General features: G+C 44.7%; 1 protein-coding gene across 2 annotated transcripts in view; it reads right to left on the bottom strand.

Annotated features, from left to right (window-relative positions):
• Nucleotides 1–21247, bottom strand: part of EGFLAM (EGF like, fibronectin type III and laminin G domains) — a 394377-nt gene that overhangs the window by 174617 nt on the left and 198513 nt on the right. Inside the window, exon 1 of one of the 2 annotated variants that reach the window (XM_086361484.1) lies at nt 18670–19051. The exons of the other annotated variant lie outside the window; for it this stretch is intronic. Within the exon in view, the coding sequence (XP_086217610.1) occupies nt 18670–18766 (97 nt within the window). The 5' untranslated portion in view covers nt 18767–19051. Of the gene's footprint in view, nt 1–18669; nt 19052–21247 lie in introns of those variants that run through there. 2 annotated transcript variants of the gene reach the window in all.

Genomic DNA, 21247 nt, shown 5'->3' with positions numbered 1-21247 from the left:
TGCATTGCTCCCAGTTGTTATTTTAACTACATGAACTTTCATTCTGTAAACAGATGAAATACAAATAAACGAGAAAAAGTTGTTTCTGTAAAAACTAGGTTGACTGCTTGGGGATAACTCAGTAATGGTACTTTCCAAGCAACAATTGCAGCTACTTTAAAAGACTGAAATGTCTGGAAACTTTCGGCACTCAGATAATGCCCTGTTGTCGCAGTCTAAGCGTGACGGATGACCAAGAACTCTAATTAGTGAGCCCATGTTTTAAAAAAAAAGAAGCATTATCCTTACATCCAAATATTATGACATAAGTCTCCCATTACTATCTCTCAACTGAAAATAAAATATATCTATATTTAAATCATCCCCCAATTGACTCTTCCTATTAACTGACCACTCCAAATTAGAGTGGATAAAAGAGTTTCTACCATAATTACATGAGAATAGTTACTCTTGATAACAATGGTATGGCATACAGGAATCACACCTATGCCCTGCAGTGGAAGCGTGGAGTCTTAACCATGGACCTCCAGGAAACTCCCTTTTTCCCCTTTAAGACAGAGTTATTGTCATTACTTTAAAACATAAGCAGAATTTGAGTTCTAGGATGTGGGTCAGGTCTATAATGTTTTCTATGTGTGTGTGTTTTGGACACAGTCATATATGGCCCATTATCTACATCAGATGGAGAACTTATGGGATAACTCACATCTAAGGCTAAACTCCCTGGACTTGTTCTAATACCCCCATCTTTATTGTGTTTGGGAACTGACAAGCTATTTTCCAGGACACAGGAAACTTTCAGCAGGAAAATAAAAAAATTATCAATAATGTTAATAGTGAATACAGACACCACAGAGGAGCAAACAAAAGGAAGCAGCAGGCCAGGTGATGTGCATTATCTAAAGGTTCAGGCTGACTAGGGTTCTGACAAAATGTGGTCCTCCGCTTGTTTTGTAAATAAAGTTTTATTTAAACATATGTACATTTATTTAAATGTTGATCAATGACTATTTTTGCTTTACAATGAATGAGTTGAGTAGTTGCAATACAGACCCAACAAGTAAAAATGAAATAGATAATATTCATTATCTGGCCCTTTTCAGAAAAAGTCTGCTAACCTAAGCTCTCAAGGATCAATTCTGCCCAAGACAGTACTTGACAAGGTATGATTATAATTGTGCTTTATAAAATGTCCTGGAACTTTGCCATAGTGGATTAATTCCTCAAGGTTATCCCCAACAATGAGAAGCAAGCCAAGTGATTAACTAAGCCGCTGACAATGTCTGATGACACAAATTTCCCCTCTATTTCCCCTTCAAGAGTGCCTCCTAGAATTCCCTTAAAATCACACTGTGGAGTTAGTTTCAGATGGGAATTTTGATGCTGTACAAAAGTACTCTTTCCTCCGCTCTAATGCCTCTGTCTACCTATGGATCATGGCATCTGGTCCCATCACTTCATGGGAAATAGATGGGGAAACAGTGGAAACAGTGGCTGACTTTATTTTGGGGGGCTCCAAAATCACTGCAGACGGTGACTGCAGCCATGAAATTAAAAGACACTTACTCCTTGGAAGGAAAGTTCTGACCAACCTAGATAGCATATTGAAAAGCAGAGACATTACTTTGCCAACAAAGGTTCATCTAGTCAAGGCTATGGTTTTTCCAGTGGTCATGTATGGATGTGAGAATTGGACTGTGAAGAAAGCTGAGCGCTGAAGAATTGATGCTTTTGAACGGTGGTGTTGGAGAAGACTCTTGAGAGGCCCTTGGACTGCAAGGAGATCCAACCAGTCCATCCTAAAGGAGACCAGTCTTGGGTGTTCGTTGGAAGGCCTGATGCTGAAGCTGAAACTCCAAAACTTTGGCCACCTCTTGCGAAGAGTTGACTCATTGGAAAAGACGCTGATGCTGGGAGGGATTGGGGGCAGGAGGAGAAGGGGACGATGGAGGATGAGATGGCTGGATGGCATCACCGACTCGGTGCACATGAGTTTGGGTGAACTCCAGGAGTTGGTGATGCCAGGGAGGCCTGGCATGCTGCGATTCATGGGGTTGCAGAGAGTTGGACACGACTGAGCAACTGAACTGAACTGACCTATGGATCTCTGTGGCTTAGAAAATGGTGCTTTTCACAGACCCTGTACTTCGCAGCAAACAAGGAGCTGAGCTGAAAAGGTAGCTTGGACTGTCTTTTCACAGATCATTTGTTTCTCCAAGCATGGCACTGTCACAGGAGCCTGGGCAAAGGGTTCATTACTTCTAAACGTATAAACACAATCAAATTCAAAAGGAAAGAGCTAGTCAATGAAAAGAGAACGTGAGTCTCTACCTACCCCGATGGTCATAGGGGTGGTGGATCTAGTAGACAGAGTACTAGGTCTGTGGTCAGAAGGTTCCGGTCTTGGTGCTGATTGTGCTACTAACAAAATGCATGACCCCAGGCAAGTGACTTACCTTCACTAAGCCATATAGGCTTAGCCAGCTATCCCTAAGGTCCCTTCTAGTTCTAAGATTCTAGGATTCTATGATGCCAGCCTTAAGAGGCTGTGCTCTTACCAGTGCCTGGCACATCACAAGCACTATAAAAGCATTAACTATCACTACTGTTTTGTGAAGGCACAATGCATGCCTTTAAATGTTAATGGTTCTTCCCCTTTGTAACAATCAACAACCTAAACTCAAGTTCTAGACAACAGAACATAACCATAAGCAATGAAGTCTCCAACTTCTACTGGCCCTCTCAATTAGCACAAATGAATAAAGCTTTTTTAGATGGAAGAGGGTAGTTGGTGGTGATGGTAGTTCTTGAATCTAAAACCCAAATAGTCACCCTTCTTGAATATCTCCAATTAGAAAATTGGTTCAATCAAAAGTTTTTATTTTGTGTGCATGCTTAGTTGCTCAGTCATGTCCAAGTCTCTGTGATCCTTTGGGCTGTAGCCCACCAGGCTTCTCTGTCCACGGAATTTTTCAAGCAAGAATACTGGAGTGAGCAAGACTATTGGAGTGGGTTGCCATTTCCTCCTCCAGGGAAATCTTCCTAACCCAGGGATCGAACCCTCATTTCCTGTGTCTCCTGCATTGCAGGGGGATTCTTTACCCACTGAAGCCTTTATTTTGTACTGCAATATAAAAAAATTTCCCCTGATAATCTCGAGATATCAATAGGTTGAGACTGAGAACTAGGGTTCTTTAGGGTATCCAAACATCTTTTTCCATCTTCTCATAATACATAAACTCCTCATGGGGGCAGAGGAGGAGTCAGGGTTGTCCAACAAAATGGTAAATGAAATTCAGTCTTCAGTTTCCAAATAAAATTAGTTGATTATGGGTTTAGAAAAACTGTTAGTACCCACCAAAATCCCTCAGGCCTTGCCATTCCAGACTGGCAAGCCCACTTCCAGCTACCAGTCTTTGAAACTTTCGCCTTACGAACGTTCTCAGTGTTTCCCTAGTGGTCCAGTGGTTAGGAATCCATCTTGCAATGCAAAGGACACAGGTGTGATTTCTGGTCCAGGAAGATCCAGGGCAACTGAGACGTGTGCAGCACAACTACTGAGCCTGTGCTCTAGAGCCCACGTGCCACAAACTGAAGCCTGCGAGCCTAGAACCCATGCTCTGCAAGAGAAGCCACTGCAATGAGAAGCCCGCACACCGCAGCTAGAGGGCAGCCTCTGCTCTCTGCAGCTAGACAACACCCATGTACAGCAATGAAGACCCAGTGCAGTCAAAATTAAATAAATTAAAAAAAAATTTTTTTTAAGAGTTTTCTCAGAAGACACAGAAAACTTCTCTGCCCATAATTCTGGCAGGCCTCCCTTGGTGACAGATGGAATTGATGTAAATACCACAGCTCTCATGCCTCAGGTAGGCAAACTCTGAGACACCTGTTCTATACCATTTTCTAGAGTTTCTTCCATAAGTCTAAGCTCTAATTACTCACAGTGTTAACTCACTTGATGAGAAAACCTTCACTGACTGCCTTCTCAGTGGACTCCCTATCTCACTTCCCCACTGTCCTTTTTTTGTTGCTGTTCTGTTTGGTTTCTTTTACTTTTTAAATAAATGATTTTAATTCAAATATTTATCCTATGGTCTGTTCCTGGGAAATTCAAATGAAGACAATGGGTGTTGACTAATTAATTCTTTAAAGTTTGAATAATAAACATTAATCAGCAGAGTATCAGGTACAAGATATTTATAGCCAAGAAATAGAAAAATTGAGTTGAAAAATTATGATTAGCATAAAAACCAGCAATAAACCTAACAGACGTGGGAGAAAGTCCAAGCTTGTGGTCTTCCCCTTCAGGTCAAATTCCCTGGAGTTCTAAGAGGTTAATTTAGGTTCATGGTAACTTTCTCAAGAGATGAAGAATTATCTTGCATTCATTTCGTATGTGTTCTAGAAACCTGAGTTCCTAGAATTTCTATTAAAAGTCCTGGACATCACTGCAGTAGTTTCTCAACACCACACAGCAAAGGATAGGTCAGTTTCAATGTGTTCTTAGCCAAGAAGCCAGCAGATTTGGGCCCAGAGGACAAGCTCATTCTCAAAAGATAAAGGTTTCTGTTGCTCTTGTAGATACTCTGTGAATTTATAGCAGGCATCGTTAAGCTAAATCGGACCTGATCCTCTGAGAGTTCTGAATGCAAGCTAAACACAAATCAAAACCTCATGGTTACACCTGAGGAGGAAAATAGTAGAAATAGAGGATATATCATGCAGCAGTGGTAACAAAGGTAGCAATTAGGGTCCCAGTAAGAAGTAGAATTTATTTGATCTAAAAATATGGTCATTAAAAGACAACTTAACAGACGTGTCGGAGAAGGCAATGGCACCCCACTCCAGTACTCTTGCCTGGAAAATCCCACGGACGGAGCCTGGTAGGCTGCAGTCCATGGGGTCTCGAAGAGTCGGACAGGACTGAGCGACTTCACTTTCACTTTTCACTTTCATGCATTGGAGAAGGAAATGGCAACCCACTCCAGTGTTCTTGCCTGGAGAATCCCAGGGACGGGGGAGCCTGGTAGGCTACCGTCTATGGGGTCACACAGAGTCGGACACGACTGAAGTGACTTAGCATAGCATAGCATAACAGACGTGTGAACAGCTCTGAGAAACAACTAGAGGTGTTGATGCACCTAGAGGCCAGCAGCAGTGAGATGCTGCCAATACCCCAGGGCAGAAAGTGCAAAGTGAAGAAAAAACTGTTTCGGGAGCCAGCCAGAGTCAGAAGCCATGGAGATGCAGTTTTAGAAAAATGTGACTGCTGCCAGCAATGCAGTGCCTCCAAAGGAGGGTGGATCACGGCACAAGTACACCAGAGCCTCTCCCCGGCTCTCCTGATCTCCTTCTGATGTCTCTCATCAGCTGAACTCAAAGAAGCCAAGGGCAAAGCAGCCCAAGTGATGCAGTAAGCCCAGCCCCAGAGAGCAAGGAGCAGGGCAGAGAAGAGCAGAGAGGAAACGTGGAGCGAGGAGCAGGATGGAGTAGAAAACCCACCGTTATTTGTGTGCAGAGCAGAACATGATGGAACCCCACTCTTCGTGGGGAAAACTTTGTAGTCATTTCATTTATTTCCTTAATACTTAGTTCATCTTTTCACTTAAATTGTGAAAATAATCAAAAATTATAGAAAAGTGAGAGTTTGAGTGAACATATGTATAATCAGCACATGGATGAAGTGAGAGTTTGAGTGAAGGTCGCTCAGTTGTATCTGACTCTTTGGGACCTATGGACTATAGCCTGCCAGGCTCCTCTGCCCATGGAATTCTCTAGGCACGAACACTGGAGTGGGGAGCTGTTCCCTTCTCCAAGGGATCTTCCCAACCCAGGGATCGAACCAGGTTCTCCTGCATGGCAGGCAGATTTTTTACTGTCTGAGTCAGCATGTAGCAACAGTTTAATCCTGTCTCCATCAGTGAATCTGATTTTTGATGTATTGATATTTCAAAGTGAATTTTAGACATCACTTCCTCTTAAATACTTCAGCATCAAATCATTTACTTTGCTCATTTTTAACTGCTATTATAATGCAGCTCTACTTTATATATACTGCCAATGCAGGAGACATTAAGAGACATGGGTTCGATCCCTGGGTTGGGAAGATCCCCTGGAGGAGGGCATGGCAATCCACTTCAGTATTCTTGCCTGGAATCCCATGGACAGAGTAGCCTGGTGGGCTACAAGCCATGGGGTTGTAAAGAGTCGGACATGACTGAATCAACTTAGTGAACATACACATACACACACAAAAATACATGGGCTTCTCTGGTGGCTTAGACAGTAAAGAATCTGCCTGCAAAGCAGGAGACCTGGGTTCGATCCTTAGGTTGAGAAGATCCCTTGGAAAAGGGAATGGCTACCCACTCCAGTGTTCTTGCCTGGAGAATTCCAAGGACAGAGGAGGCTGGCGGGTTATACAGTCCATGGGGTTGCAAAGAGTCAGACACAATGGAGCGACTAACACATACACTCATAATACACTTGTATATGTATATATCAAGAAATCAATTAGTGAATGGGTCAATCAATGTGGTTGCTTTCAATTGGGCCACATAGGGGCATTCATTTTATCAGGTGTAACAGTCCTTACAAAACAAAGACTCTAGCTTTTGGCTGCTTTACTTTCCAAGAATTCCAGAATTGATCTTGGTAAGCAAGCCAGGGTCAACACAATAAAACTGAAGCAAGTTGTTGAGTACTGTTTTCCCCTCAACCTCACAATCAGATCTCATTACAAGAGATGGACTGACTTTATCCCTTCCCCTGCAACCTGACCTTTTCTATTATACTGCCAATGCCATTCCCACACAAGGCTCATGTTCCTTTGGTTTCAAAGACAGATGGAGGAAGGAGGGGAACTGAACACACTGGGCTGCTTTCACTCCTCCTCCCCCACGATCTTTTGATGTATGAGTAAACAGTATTATTGCCTTTGCTTCTTAACCTCCCAAACCATGATAAAAAGCCGGTCTGAGGCAGTCCAACTTGTTACTTCAAATTCTACCTCTTCTCTGGGTATTGAAAATAACATATTTCACAGTATGGACTCAATCAGACGCTCCTTAAAAACCCACATTTCCAATAGCCACTGGCAACGTGGAGGTAGAATTTAAATTACATATTGCTGCACACTGACTCCTGGGCCATTTCCCTCTCCAAATCATTCTTCAGTATGGGTTTTCAAATGTATGCTTAGGTTGAGAAAAAATGTTGACACAGAGAAGCGACATCTTTTCTGTATCATGAGTGAGGAAGGAAATGAATTTGGGAGCTGGGAGCATGATCAAATCAATCACACCATGTTAAAACGTATTTGCCCCAAACAAGGCCATTGTTTTCCATTGCATAACTGTGGGAAAGACCAACTGCGTGCTAGACACCCCAGCAGGCCATGGAGGGGACTCCCAGGTGAAGACATCAGAGTGCTCTCCTTCACAAAATACCAATCTAACCGAAGGCACAGTTCAGTACACCAAAAACATGAAAGTGAACATGTTAGTCACTGGGTCTTGTCTGACTCGGAGACCCCATGTACTGTAGCCCCCCAGGCTCCTCTGTCCATGGGATTCTCCAGGCAAGAATACTGGAGAATGGAATGGGTAGCCATTCCCTTCTCCAGGGGATCTTTCCGACCCAAGGATCAAACCTGGGTCTCCCGCAATGCAGCAGATTCTTTACCATCTGAACCGCCAGGAAAGCTCCTCACACCAAAAACGTAAAGCAAAGCAAAATAGGAGAAAAGAGAAAGGCCTTCTGGCTGGGAGGGTGCATGAAGACCTCACAGAACAGGGGGAACTGAGCCAAGCTTGGAAGGGTCATTGCCCTTCCTTGGGCAGAGATGAGGGAAGGATATTCCAAGGGTGAGGATCAACATGTGGACAGGGTCACCACTGGGAAGCAAAGAGGAGGTCTATGGAAGAGCAAACAATTGAGCTTGGCTGGAATACAGATCATGTATTCAGTGAGAAGACAGGAAAAGGAAGTGGGGCCATACTGTGATAGACCTTGGATGTTCAGCTTTAGAGTCTGGAATGCAGTAGGGAGCCAGAAAGGAATATTAAACACAAAAGTGACAGGACTGGAACTACATTTTAGAAAGATTATTCTGGCAGGGAGGATAGTTGACTCAAAACAGGCAGAGAGAGAGCAGATATCAGAGAAACAGCATCTTTCATATTTATTCTCTTAATACCACAGCAAAGAAGGTAGATAAGGAAAATTTTTCCTTATATTCTAACTGCAAATAACCTCTTTTTTGGGTGTGGAGCCATACAGATGATACATGGAAATCTATCACGACTGTAGTAGCTATACATAATCTTGATACAGCATCTTGATTATTTCTTCCTGGCTTTATAAAAAGCCCAAAACAAATGTTAGCTTTTTTTTTGTAATTAAACTCTAAACTGATTCCAGATCTTTCATCAATAACATGAACTTTATGACTGATCTAGATACCAAAAGTCATTGGTTGATGATGCACACTTGAAGAATCTAGAATATGAAATCAAGGAAATGAAATTCCTTTCAGTTCCATTTTCACGGGAGCCTAAGCTCAATTATACATTTGTGTCGATGTTGTCAATATTTGGAGTTATATCAAATATGGAAAATCTACCATCTCTACCACTATATAAACTCTATAAACTATAATAACCTAATGAATACGGCCTAACTCTGGAGTGCTCACTGTGTACCAAATGTTTAAGTACTTTCCTAGCTGCATTTCCAGTCATTATATTATCTCACCGATTTATCAGATATGATTTTATCTGATAGGTAATACCTTTGTGATAGGTATTACGAGCCTAAGACATGAAGTACTCTCTCTGGAATCAGGCAGCCATAACTTTTAAAGCCAAGCTTGAAACCCATGTCTGTTTGATTGGATTCTTGTGACAATTCTTCCAAGCTGCAGGGATGTGTGTTATTTATGCAGGTTGTGGCCAAAGCCCATCAATTACTCTCAAACAACTATCAGAAGAATCCTTCTTTTCCCAACCTCACGATATACTTGTTTAACTACACCCATTAGGAACTCCTAGAACATCAAAAAAATGCCTAAGAAATTATCAGAAAGTCTTGAGACTTGAATGATAAACCTTTGAAATACGCCACATTGAAGGTCTAGCAAATACCATTTCCACTAAAGAAAATGGCTACGTGTTGGAGGAATGGGAAGCTTGGAGGAATGACAAAGCCAGGCTGAGTATCCTGCGTGTCCCTGAGACCCCAGAAGGGTCTTCTACAGGGGACACTAGAAGGATTCTGGGGCCATCCTCCAGCCATGATAACTGCTTCTTATTTGCAAATAGCCCCTCGGTCATCATGTATTTTACAAAACACACATAAACCAGTCAGGAGTATAACTGAAAGCAGCACCAATTCATTCCACAGAGTGTCCCATGACATGCATGGAGCCTCTGCGAGTGAAAGGTGGGCGAGTCCTATTGGCAAGGTCCCTCCTGACTGCAGAGCTAAACACGTCACAGTGGTGATGCTCTTACCCAGCAGCTGCAAGAACACCTCTGCATTGATGCATCAGGGGATAGGCTCATGTCCTGGGTTGGGCCTGTTTCCTCTTTGCTAAGTCATTAGCCCTTGACTTCCCAGTGGGGCAAGGGTTACAAGATCAAGTGAGATTATTTCTTTGAAAGTGCTTTGGAAAACACAGTGGTTCAACAAAACATCAATTTATCTTTTTGGGATCAGTCCACACCATCTTCATCCCCGTCGAAGCAGGCTGTGGTGTCTAAAATATGATTTTTGTATTTTAAGATGCATCTGTCACTGAATAAATTATTCTACCATGAATAGTCCTTTTTGTTTTGGGACACAAATAGAAGGAGCTTCTAGAAAACTGTGGTAAAAACTGGAGTTCTAGTGGATGTGCCTTAGGAATTCACTCTATTTAACCCTCCGGGTAGTTATTTCACTTTTCAAAAGGGATAAATTTTACTTTTTGTAAAATGTAGGAAATACATAGCAACAAATAGTATTTAGTTACCCAGATGGCACAGTGGTAAAGAATCTGCCTGCAATGTAGGAGACACAGGTTTGATCCCTGGGTCGGGAAGATCCCCTGGAGAAGGAAATGGAACCCACTCCAGTATTCTTGCCTGGAGAATTCCAAGGACAGAGGACCCTGGCCGGCTATAGCCTATGGTGTCGCAGAGTTGGATACGACTGGGTGATTGAGCACATACACTACAATGAAAGCCAACTCCAGGCCCTCTTCTGCCACATATACAAATATTCATGGGCAAGTCACAAAAGTTCTCAAATAACTTAGTCTTTTAACATCCTTGTTTGTTCTCTTAGGAGCTCCAAATCACTGCCTCAGAGATAATTCATCACATGTGGTAACTGTCTTCCCGTGTACACAGTTGAACTACATTTCCCAGCTTCATTACAGTTCAGTCGGGGCCCAGTGACCCTGTTCTGGCCCGGCACACAAATGTCTCCCATACAAGTCTTCTTTCTATTTACCTTCCATGACACCTTGGAGGCCCATTTTAAAGATGGTGGCAGTACAAGATGGAGATATTAAAGACCAAGTGACAGGTTTTCAAGTTACCTTTAGGAGGAGAGCAGCCCAAGGGAGCTGCCCATGAAGAAATATTCACTTTGGGCTTGGAGTAAATGAAAAATAAATTTTAGGTCAAGTCACTGAGATTTTGAAGTTGTTTGTTACAGCCGCAAGCAGATTGCTGAGACAGATATTATAGAATTACATAATACAAAATTGCATTGGTATTCTAATGGGAGGATCAGCAAGTCATCCAGGGCCATTGGGCAAAGGAGCCTACGGTTAAGTGAGAAAGATACAGGAGTGAATGGAGCTCTGAGGCAACACCAAAGCAGCTTGACCCTCAGGGCTTGCTGGATTGTTACTTTTTGTCCATGCAAAAATAGAAGGGCACACACAGTCTTTCTAGCCAACCATATATTTCGCTAATGGAAACATTTCTAACACAATTTGTGCTAATTACCAAACCCTCTAGTCTACATTTTTGATAGCATCACTCAAAGTACTTTCCCCAACCACCTTTGAAAGTGGACCTTGCAGTAAAGTTCTTCAGGTGGTAACTAACCAGTTAGCCCTGGAGTGTAGATTACTGGCCAGCACAGAGGTGAAGTTCAAAATACTTAACCACTGGTACCGCACATCACCAAGGGATTAAAAAAAAGTGCAAACTCTTATGTTGGAGCAGTACCTTCTACCCTGGATAACTTCAAATGTTAATTAAGCGCCTTTAGGGTAGAGATTAAAGTAATTCACACCATGACTGTTTATACTTAAGTATTTAAAGAATAAATTAGAAACAAACAAGCGTCTAATTCACAGACATCGTCCAGTGTATTTATGTCTCTGCTCATCCTAAGAATTACCAGCAAAGGATCATGGGACCTATCCCTAAGTGTCAGATTAGATCAATAAAATTAGCCATCTGTCCAAGGAAGGCTTTAAACTCAGGTTGTATTTAAATATTACATTTCCAACTGCCCAGATGTTACAGAAAAGTGCCTGCTGACACAACTCCTTTTGCACAATGTAAACCATTAACTGGCTAATATAAACTTGTTGCAACAAGGAAAATAAACAGCATTAACATTGCGTTAAATCTGATTCGGGATTTTGGGTGCCCTGTCAGCAAACACAAGTGTTAAGATTTAAATTGCTCAGGACTTTCAGACTCAGGCAAAGAAAGAATCTTCACATATCTTTAGCAGGAATGCAGAGGAAGAGACTGGAAAAGAGATCAAAGCTTCAGAAAGTAAGGTTGATCCCATTAGTTAAGATAATAATAATTAGTGTGAGTATTGTTAGATAATCATATCTTATCTTTGTGTAGCACCTTAGTTCTTTCAAAGCACTAGTCTGATTTCCTTTGATTCTTAAAATAAGCCGGTGGGGTTATCTGGGGTAAGTGGGGTTTTTCTTACAGCTCTGGAAATGCAGAATCATGAATAAGAAATGCAAGGGCCATTGGTGTCCAGTCTCTTATCTTTCTATGTCACCAGTAGTGGCCATGAATCACTCCAATCTGGCTGATCAGTGAGCAAACCCTGCCATCTCTTAGCTATCTAGCTTCGTGGAGATTTTCATGAACCTCCAGTCACATGTCAGTCTGGATAATTCTCTTTCAGGAATAGCTGCTCCCCACCCCCAACACCCTACAAAACTTCCACATGACAATTACCAGACAAAAACTGTCCATCACTCTTGGAGTTGGTGTTTCTCAAAAAAATCCACTCAAGCCAGACCACAAACCTCACAGTTACATCTCCAAACCCCAAATCAAGGCATGTGGTTGACCAAAGAGTCTTTCTGATTTGCCAATTTATCTAAAAAAATTGTACAACTCGGTAAACTTAAAATTATGTTATCAAGTATACATCAACATGCATGAGAAAGAATAAAAAGTACATGAACTCATGTCTGTGTTAATTATTCTGATGCCTGGAAATACACATATTTTCTCCTCCTTTCCCCTCCACCCCCGTCCAGATTAAACAAGCCCAAATTCATAAACATTGCCTTCAAGCTTCAAGCTTCTAATCCCTTTTAATGCCTTGGTGTATACATTACCTCATTTAATCCTTAATTGGTTGGTTCTTTCTTTATCCTATTTCTGTAAGACATTATGAAAAAACTGAAGCAAACTTTTTGGCCAACCCTATATTTTTATAAACAAGGAAACCCAGGCTTACAGAGTTAATATAACTAGGCTTAATGTCACCAGGCAATTTTTTAAAAAAGAAAAAGAAAACAACAACAAAAACACAGTGTCAGAACTTGAACCCAAACTTGTCGAGTAGCAGAGTCTGTGCTTTCACCCAAGCCCGGAGAACGGGCTGGTCATGCACAGTTCAGCCCGGCTTCCTGTTGATGTTACTGCAGGTCGTCCCTCCTGGGTGCAGCCATCTCTCAGGGACAGGGCTAGGGGAAAGAGGATAAGTAGGAGGACTTGCTCAGAAGAGATGTCCTTCAGCGACCTTCGAAGATCTCAAGTCCTAAATCCAATCTTCAGACACCCTGCAGACTGTCTAGACGCTGGTTTGTTCTGGTTGAAACACACGTGTGTTATCGAAGTGGAGACTGTCGGGGTACTGGAAAGTTCCTGGGATGGAGGTACCAGGGAAGAGAGGCAGTGGAGGAACCCAAGTTCTCCTCCGTCATGTCCCCAAGTGTGAACTGTGACCCACATGTACCATGTGACCCGAGGTTCTTGTTTAAAAAGCAGATGTCTGGGATGCACTCCAGGAATTCTTATCCACACAGGAGTTCAAGAATGACTCACAGGTCTAAGATCTGCTCTGAGCCAATGTTAGAAAACGTGCCCTCTGGTGGCAGCGATTTGATTTGATTTTTCACCTGAGTCTCTCCCTGTCCCCACGCCCAACCCCCAACCTATGACATCAGAGGGCTCATGTCTTCCAGCTCATCTCAGGAGATTAAAGTCACACCTTGAGGTCCTTCTCCAAAATGGTGGTTCACAATCAATGCAATCAAAGATGGGTGGCAGTGGGGGTGTTTCTCCTATAAACTGCGATTTACACTCTGCAGTATCTCCTCATCTTTCCCCCCCTTTTTTTTAATCCCTGAAATAGCAGATGCACTTCTAATACCTGTAACTAGCTGTGACCAAAACAAGTGGCAAGGGTCTTGACCAGCTCAGAAGATTCTCTGTTGCAATCAAGACATCATGTCATTCATTTAGTGGGTTGGGAGAAGTACAGTCCCGTTTGTGGAGGGGGAGAGGCGGGAGAAGACAGGATCTCCCCAGGATAACCCTGCAGGAGCTGAGATCCCACCTCTGCCTCAGACACCTGAGCCCTGTTTCCCAGAAATCTATCTCTGGGTCACTGGACCACTTCAGAGCTACAGTAACCCATGAATAGGCTACCCCAGTAGCTCAGCAGTAAAGAATCCGCCTGCAATGCAGGAGACGCAGGTTTGATCCCTGGGTCAGGAAGATCCCCTGGAAGACGGCACAGCAACTCACTCCAGTATTCTTGCCTAGAGAATCCCATGGACAGAGGAGCCTGGCAGGCTACAGTCCATAGGGTTGCAGAGTCGCCCATGGCTGAAGCGACCGAGCACACACGCACGCAACCCATGAACAGATGGACAACTACTCCCAAAAGAATTCTAAGGTTATTAAAGTCCTGGTCTCAGAGTAAGAAATAAAAAGCACAAACAAAAAACACCACTCAGTTCCTTTCTGATCAAGTCACTCTTCCATGAGAAAGAATTCTGAGAAGAAAGTACTGCCTCATGTTACACACATTTACTCCTGATCGTGGCCTCACAGAGGTCCCTTTACCTCATAGAGAATCAAAGGAAAGAGAAAGAGAGGCAGGGGCTTCTTTAGAGGGATTGGCTGTGAAGTGGGAACAAACTGGAGGGTAGGGGGGCTGATGGAAGAATGGGTTGGAGGAAATATTTCTGCTATGGTGCCAGAACTGCAGGGGATGCTAGTAGCTAGGTGCTGAGGAGGTGGGGAGGGGGAATATATATATATATATATAGCTTCCCAGATGGCCCAGTGGTAAAGAAACCACCTGCCAATGGAGAAGACTCAGGTTCGATCCCTGGGTTGGGAAGATCCCCTGAAGGAGGAAATGGCAACCTGCTCCAGTATTCTTGCTTGAAAAATCTCATGGACAGAGAAGCTTGGCTGGCTACAGTCCACAGGGTCACAAAGAGTCAGACACAACTGAGAGACTGAGTATACACACTCACATAATCTCCCTCGTGGCATTTATGGCTCCAGTTTTCATCAAGAAGCAAGGCAATCTGGATCAGCCTCCTGGAGGAGTAGGGTTAGTTGGAAAGGAAGAGGGTGTCCGGAAGAGCCGAGTCCCCCAAATTACATGCCCTGTGAAAGGGACTTGATGAGAGCTTCAAGTAAGGATATAAGCAAACTCTTGTGAATATCAGGTTATTCTGTGTAGGTGCAGGAAGTAGAACAAGATGACCCATGACTCCTGCTTGATCCTCTAGCCATTCAGTGTCACACTAGTAGCAACAGAAACCACCTAGAGGTGCCTGTATTCCCCACCATCAACCCCCAAGGCACAGTGCCCTTGAGCTATATCTGCTCTGTTCCTCCAGGCTTTCGTTTTGCTGAGTTTCCCTGGATCTTTGTTTGAGTCCACATCGGTAGAGAAGTATTGAGGAAAGGTGGAAAGGAAATGATTACAGACCTGCATCTCCCCCGAAAATGACTGTGAACCCCAGTTCTCCAGGGGAAAATCTTCAACTCTGAGCTGACCTGACCTTGTCCCACTGACCCTAAGACATCAGGCAGCTGGAAAGAGAAAAGGCAGGGGAGCCCTCAGCTCTCTCTGTGTGCCAGAGTTAAGCTAACACTGTGAGATACAAATCTGCTTGTGGGAACACACGTGGCTTGACGCATGCTGGTCCCAGCAGATGTGTCTTGTCTGGATTTTCCTTTCCCTCCCTCCTGCCCCACATTAGAGGCTCAGCAGTCCTCTCTGCACACGCGGGTGAGAGACTGGGTAAGGGAAGTGCTGGAGATCACTCAGGAGGTCTGGGTACTAGTTCCAGGCTCGGCTTCTGATGTTAACTTGGGGCAAGTCCCTGAGTCACACACGCTCAACCCAGCTGTAAAGTGAGGGCGTTTCAATTCCTGCCAGGTCTGTGATTTGAATGTGGGAGCCCCATGGGAGCCCCCCCGGTTCATCCAGGAGGAGGACACCCTCTCCGAAGGGATGCACATCTCTGCTAATCAGGCCATTAAGGACTCCTTTCTGCTTCTAAATATCAGAGACTTTAATTCCCATTTCCCCGCTGGCTAGTTGAGTGACCCTGGGTAAGATATTTAATTTCTCTAAGCCACAACTTCCTCTTCAGTTAAACAAGGATAATAATGGTACCCATCTCACAGACCTGTTGGGTTGATTAAATAAATCATTATGTGTCAAGTTCTTCGGAGAGAGTAGCAAGCACTTAATCAGTGTTATTATTATTTAATATGACTGAACTTTCACACTGTCCTTTCTTGTGAGTCTCAGCAAGTGCAGAGGTTTCATTACTGACAGTAATGACAGATGAGTAGCTATCTTGGGGTGGAGGGAAAGGTTGCCTATCTTAGACCCAAATGAAACTCAGAACTGAGTTTCAAGCTGCATAGTCGTTCTCTTTCTCACCAGAATTAGATGGGGGTGGGGGATTTTCAGGTGGATTTTGAATCCAAGACTTCAACAAAGCCATACTTGTCAAAGATAGATTTAGGAGTGTGAGGAGAAAGACAGGGCCATTCAAATAAAACAGGACTGTTCCAGTATGCCTTAGGTGGTAGCCATGCTACCTTCAAAGTACCGCACACAAATCAATTTCTATTGAGGAAACAAGGTACAAAGAAACTCCCACATGGATACTCGCAGGATTTGCTGGTGTCTGGGGAAGATTATAAATTAGCTGGTTGCTGTTCACATCAGAGCCAAGTGGGGCACATTCACTTTTTAATCTGGACCAATTTTCCGGATCAAAAACCAGTCTTTCCAAGGGATGTAAATGAGCCCAGGAGGATATTTTCCCCCAAAGTTTATGAAGTAGCTGTCATTTTAATCTGAACAGCCTTCCAACCTGAAAGCTAGTGTCTGGATAAAATTATAAAATAATGAAAAACTCTCCTAGGCTGAACCTAGTCCAAACACTCCTTCTACCTCCAGTTTGATACGTTTAATGTGCCAAAATATTTAAAAGGTAGAGTTTCCGCTATCAAAACCCTATCTATGCTTCAAATAAAACCAAAGAGACCAACACAGCATATTCATGTCATGAACAACAGAATGAGACCCTGGATGAACCAGGTAGGAAATATTTTTAGGAAAGGAACTACAGAAAATAAGAAAGGAAATATGGTGAACCATATGAGCAGTTTTACACAGCAGGCTTTTGTGAAATACTTTTTAAAAAAAATTCTGCTTAAATGAATTGAAATCTATCCTTAAAAGAACATTACATACACTGCTCATGCTAAAGAACTACAGCTATAACTATGCATTGTTCAAAAAATTGTGACTAGATGGTTTTATGTAAATAAATCCACAGAAGGGAGTTGATCACAATCTGCATATCTTAAGGAGGGAAGTTAGGAAGAATTCCTTCGTTGAAATGCTTTAAGATATGTGTCTGTATGCATTAGGAAGAGAAACAACATAAAGTAATATCACCTGGGACTGCTGCTGTTTTCTCCAAAGGCAATGATCGGTAGGAATAGAATAGCTCATAATTTAAGCCCGCTTCAGATAATAATAACAACTATAAATTTCAAAGCAGGTAGCAAGGAAGGTGTAAGTGAAGACATGTACAGCTTGAAGGGTAAAGGTGTCTTCCAAAACTGAAAAGCAATAAGTCATCTTTCCAAGTAGAGAGATTCTTGAGCAGTGCAAATATTTAAGCAGTTATACAGGAATCTGCCAAGATTATTTTCTTTGCCTGGTGGCTCAGTGGTAAAAGAATCCGCCTCCCAATGCAGGAGATGTGGGTTCAATCCCTGGGCTGGAAAGATCCCCTGGAGAACAAAATGGCAACCCACTCCAGTATTTTTGCCTGAAAAAGCCCATGGACAGAGAGAGGAGCCTGATGGGCTACAGTCCTTGGGTCTCAAAGAGTCGGACACAACTTCGCCAGTAAAAAGTAGCAAAATGTTCCTGGTTTGTCTCTTTCTTTCTGAAAAAATTACTTGTGAAGACAAACTGTACTTTCCGCAAAGTTCTGCAGACTGCATTCAAATACAGTTCTACTGTTTCCATTGTTCATAAGATATAATTAATCCCATAAGACAACACCCTCCTTACAAAGTAAGAAAAAACAGATTTTTCAGAATTCTAAATATAACCTCAGCGAAGTGGAATAAAAATCATTAGAGAAACAATGTTAAGAACTTTCTTGCTTAGAATGTTCTACTTTGAATAATCTCACCACACCAAAGTAAACAAAAACACAAGACTTTTTACCTGTGTAACTAGAGGAAATACAAGTTACTGTGTTTCAAGTTCGCTGCAGTTTTCTGTAATAGCTCATGAGGCTATATATCTTTGTTTAAATCGCAAAGGCAGGAGCTCAAAACATAGCATAAAATTAACCCACTGGGCGCTCCTTTCCGAGAAAACAGCCCGAGTGGAAGAAGCCCCTAACATCTGAAGCCACATCCCGACACAGTGCGTGGGAAGGACCGGAGATGGGCACAGGGCACACCAGGCAAATCTTCAGACACTCAACAGGAAATGGCTGGGCTCTGGACAGTATGAATTCAATAAGCTGTTTAGAGACACAGGAGGAGCCGTTTGACTTTTCCTGCACAGTTGGCAATCCTTCTAATTGAGACAGTGTGATCGCTGCCCCAACTCTCGGCTCTCTGTGGTCAAATACAGAGCCCTCCACCTCTGCTGTGTCTGGAAAAGAGATCCTTCTTTCAACAAACAAATATCCCTGGAACCGCCTGGGATGGAAAGGGGAGGGCGAGGTTCGCGTCTCTTCTGGGCTCTGGGCAGAGAAGAACCCAGTTAAGTGCGGTGGATCAGGGGTGAGAGAGAAGGTGCGTCGCCAGCTTCGCGTCCTTGCTGGGGACGGGGACCTGAGCGCTCCGGACGCGATGCTCCCGGGAGCACTGACAGCATTACCTTGTTTTCTGAGCGCTGATCTGAGCGGGGCAGCGCCGGGTCCGAGGCTGGAAGCCAGGAGCAGGAGCCGGAGCAGGACTCCTCGGATTAAATCCATTTCACCGCGGGCGCCTGCAAAGTTTCACCAAGTCCCGGGCGCACACGGAAAGGGCGTCTCCTGGGAGACGTGGGGGACGCGGCCTCCGCGGAGCCCCTGACCTGAGTGAGCAGGCGAAGGACTGAGGGAGCTGGACCAGGAGGCGTCCAAACAGGCAGGACTGCAGCCGGGAGGTCGGCGTGCTGGAGTGAAGCCGGCTGCGGGCGGCAGGGCTTTTCGGAGCGGGGCGGGCGGCGGGGGGTGGGGGGGTGAGGGGGCGGCTGAGGAAGCCGACGGGGAGGGACTGGCTGGCCGCGGGAGGGAGGGAGAAAGGCTCGACCCGCCCGGGGATGGAATTACAATCGAGTGGAAGTGAGAGGGGCAGGCCCTGAGACATCTGACTCTTCGCCCACCGCTGGGGCAGACAGCCCGCCCATCACCCCTCTAGCGACCCCCTGCGCAGCCCTTCCCGGCTGGTGACCTAGATTGGCGCGCTAGGAGGGGCCGACTTCAACCTCTAGAGACGCAGGGCAGGATTTAGGTGATTGCGAGCCCAGGACCCTCTGCCTTGGTTCTGATTCTGAAATCTTGCGGGGCCTCCCCGCCTTCCCCTAGTAAACTCTCCTCGGGCCGCGCCCCTCTGGGTCGCTTCCACCTTCCTTGGGCACTTTTGCCAACACCTCCAAAGGTGGCTCTAGCCGCTCCACCGCCCGCGGGGTAAGGGGCGTAGCAGAGGGGAGGGGCGAGGGTCTGAGGTTTGCAGAGTGGGAGGCTAGGAGGAAGAGGGGGCGGGGCCGGCCGGGACCCAGGCGCTAAGAAGATAAATGGGATTTAAGGCGCGCTTATGGAGAGCTGAAGCCGGTCACTCTGTTGGAAACGCCGGGTGGAGATTAGGGCCCGGGGCGGGGATGTGGAGTGCCCTCCCGGTAGAGGAAGGCAACTGGAGACCCTCCAGGGGAGGAGATGAAGCTTTAGGTTAAGCCCGGCTTGAGGGGTAAGGAAGCGAGCTCGAGCTCCCTGGTAGACCGGGAAAACACGGCTGGGAGTGGGGAGCGCGCCAGCCAAGCTGGACCTGGAGGCCAACAGGGGGTCCTGGCCACTGATCCTGGGACCAGGGTCCCCAGATCGGCTCTCTGTTTCCGAAAAAGACCCTTTCTCCTCCGTATTTGCTACGGAGAACTCAGGAAAAAGCGCCTGTTGCTGAATTTCCAGGTGGCGACAGGAGACGCCGGGACTCCAGTCCTGTTGCACAGCCGCGTGCTGATCTTCTAGCCAAAGAGAAGAGAAGGCGGATATAATAAATAAACCATGAGGGAACAAACCTGGAGGAAAACGCAGGCTTCGCCAGTTCCTGGGGGAAGATCAAAGGCCCTAGGAAGTACCCCGCAGAGGAAGCCTGGGTGGCTGACCTGGGGGACTCCGCGCCGGCCCCGCCCCACCGAGCCGCGCCCGGGAGGCTCCAGGCGTCCAGGCCCTTCATTGTTAACCCGGCTTCAGGGAACCGGAGGGAACGATGTTGACTATCTCCCTTCGCCTCCTCCCCGCAAAGATTTCTACTATTCTTTTAGGAGGGAAGTATCTATTCCCTGGCTAGAGGGTTTGTAATGGGCCGGATCTGGTTTATTAGCAAAGCTGAGAATACGTTCCCTTTTGTTTTGGCGTTCTCAAGTGTACTACTGTCCATAAAGAAATTCAAAGCCCACTCCGACTTGAGTCATTGGAAGTCTTAGATGTGACAGCAGAGTTTGTCCTTTTACACGGAGCTGGAGGGGAAAATTCGTACAGACTGCGCCCTTCACTTTGAAGGTGATACTAAATGTATATCTGGTAGCCAGGCATTGCGTCTGCCCCCCAAGGCTGCTAGTCTCAAAGGTAGCAGAATCTTAAGATTAGAGGTCATCTAAGCCCTGCCTCCATTCCACTCAGGAGTCTGTCCTCAGCATCTTTGCCTTGAGCTCCACCTGTGATAAAGAGCGTCTACCTTACCACCAGCCGAGAAGGTGTTGGACCTAAGGTGACACCCAGAACCAAATAACTGTTACCCTGAAGTTATCTCCCATGTTGGTTCTGCTCTTTCCCACTTAAAAATTATTCTCCCTGATTTAAAAATTGGAAGTAATATTAACCATTAATATTATGGCTAGCATTTATATATCACCTACCATGTACCAGACCCTCTTTAAAAGACTGTTTAATCCCACTGTCAGCCATACCAGCTAGGTATTGTTATTAGTATTATCCCCATTTGACAGATGAGAAAGCTGAAACATGTAAAAGTTAACCACGTTCATGCTTAGTCGTGTCCCACTCTTGCTACCCCATGGACTGTAGTCTGCCAGGCTCCTCTGTCCATGGAATTTTTCAGTCATGAATACTGGAATGGAATGTCATTTCCTCCTTCAAGCCTTCTTCCTGACCTAGGGATTGAACCTGCATCTCCTGTGTCTCTTGCATTGGCAGTAAATTCTTTACCATTGAGCCAACTGGGAAACCTGTAAAAGT

The sequence above is a fragment of the Bos grunniens genome, chromosome 20 (assembly GCF_055505025.1).
Source record: "Bos grunniens cultivar Pamir isolate PY7600 chromosome 20, Bosgru_T2T1.0, whole genome shotgun sequence".
Lineage (NCBI taxonomy): Eukaryota > Metazoa > Chordata > Mammalia > Artiodactyla > Bovidae > Bos > Bos grunniens.
The sequence above is the reverse complement of the archived record's forward strand: the minus strand, read 5'-3'. Positions and strand labels throughout refer to the sequence as shown.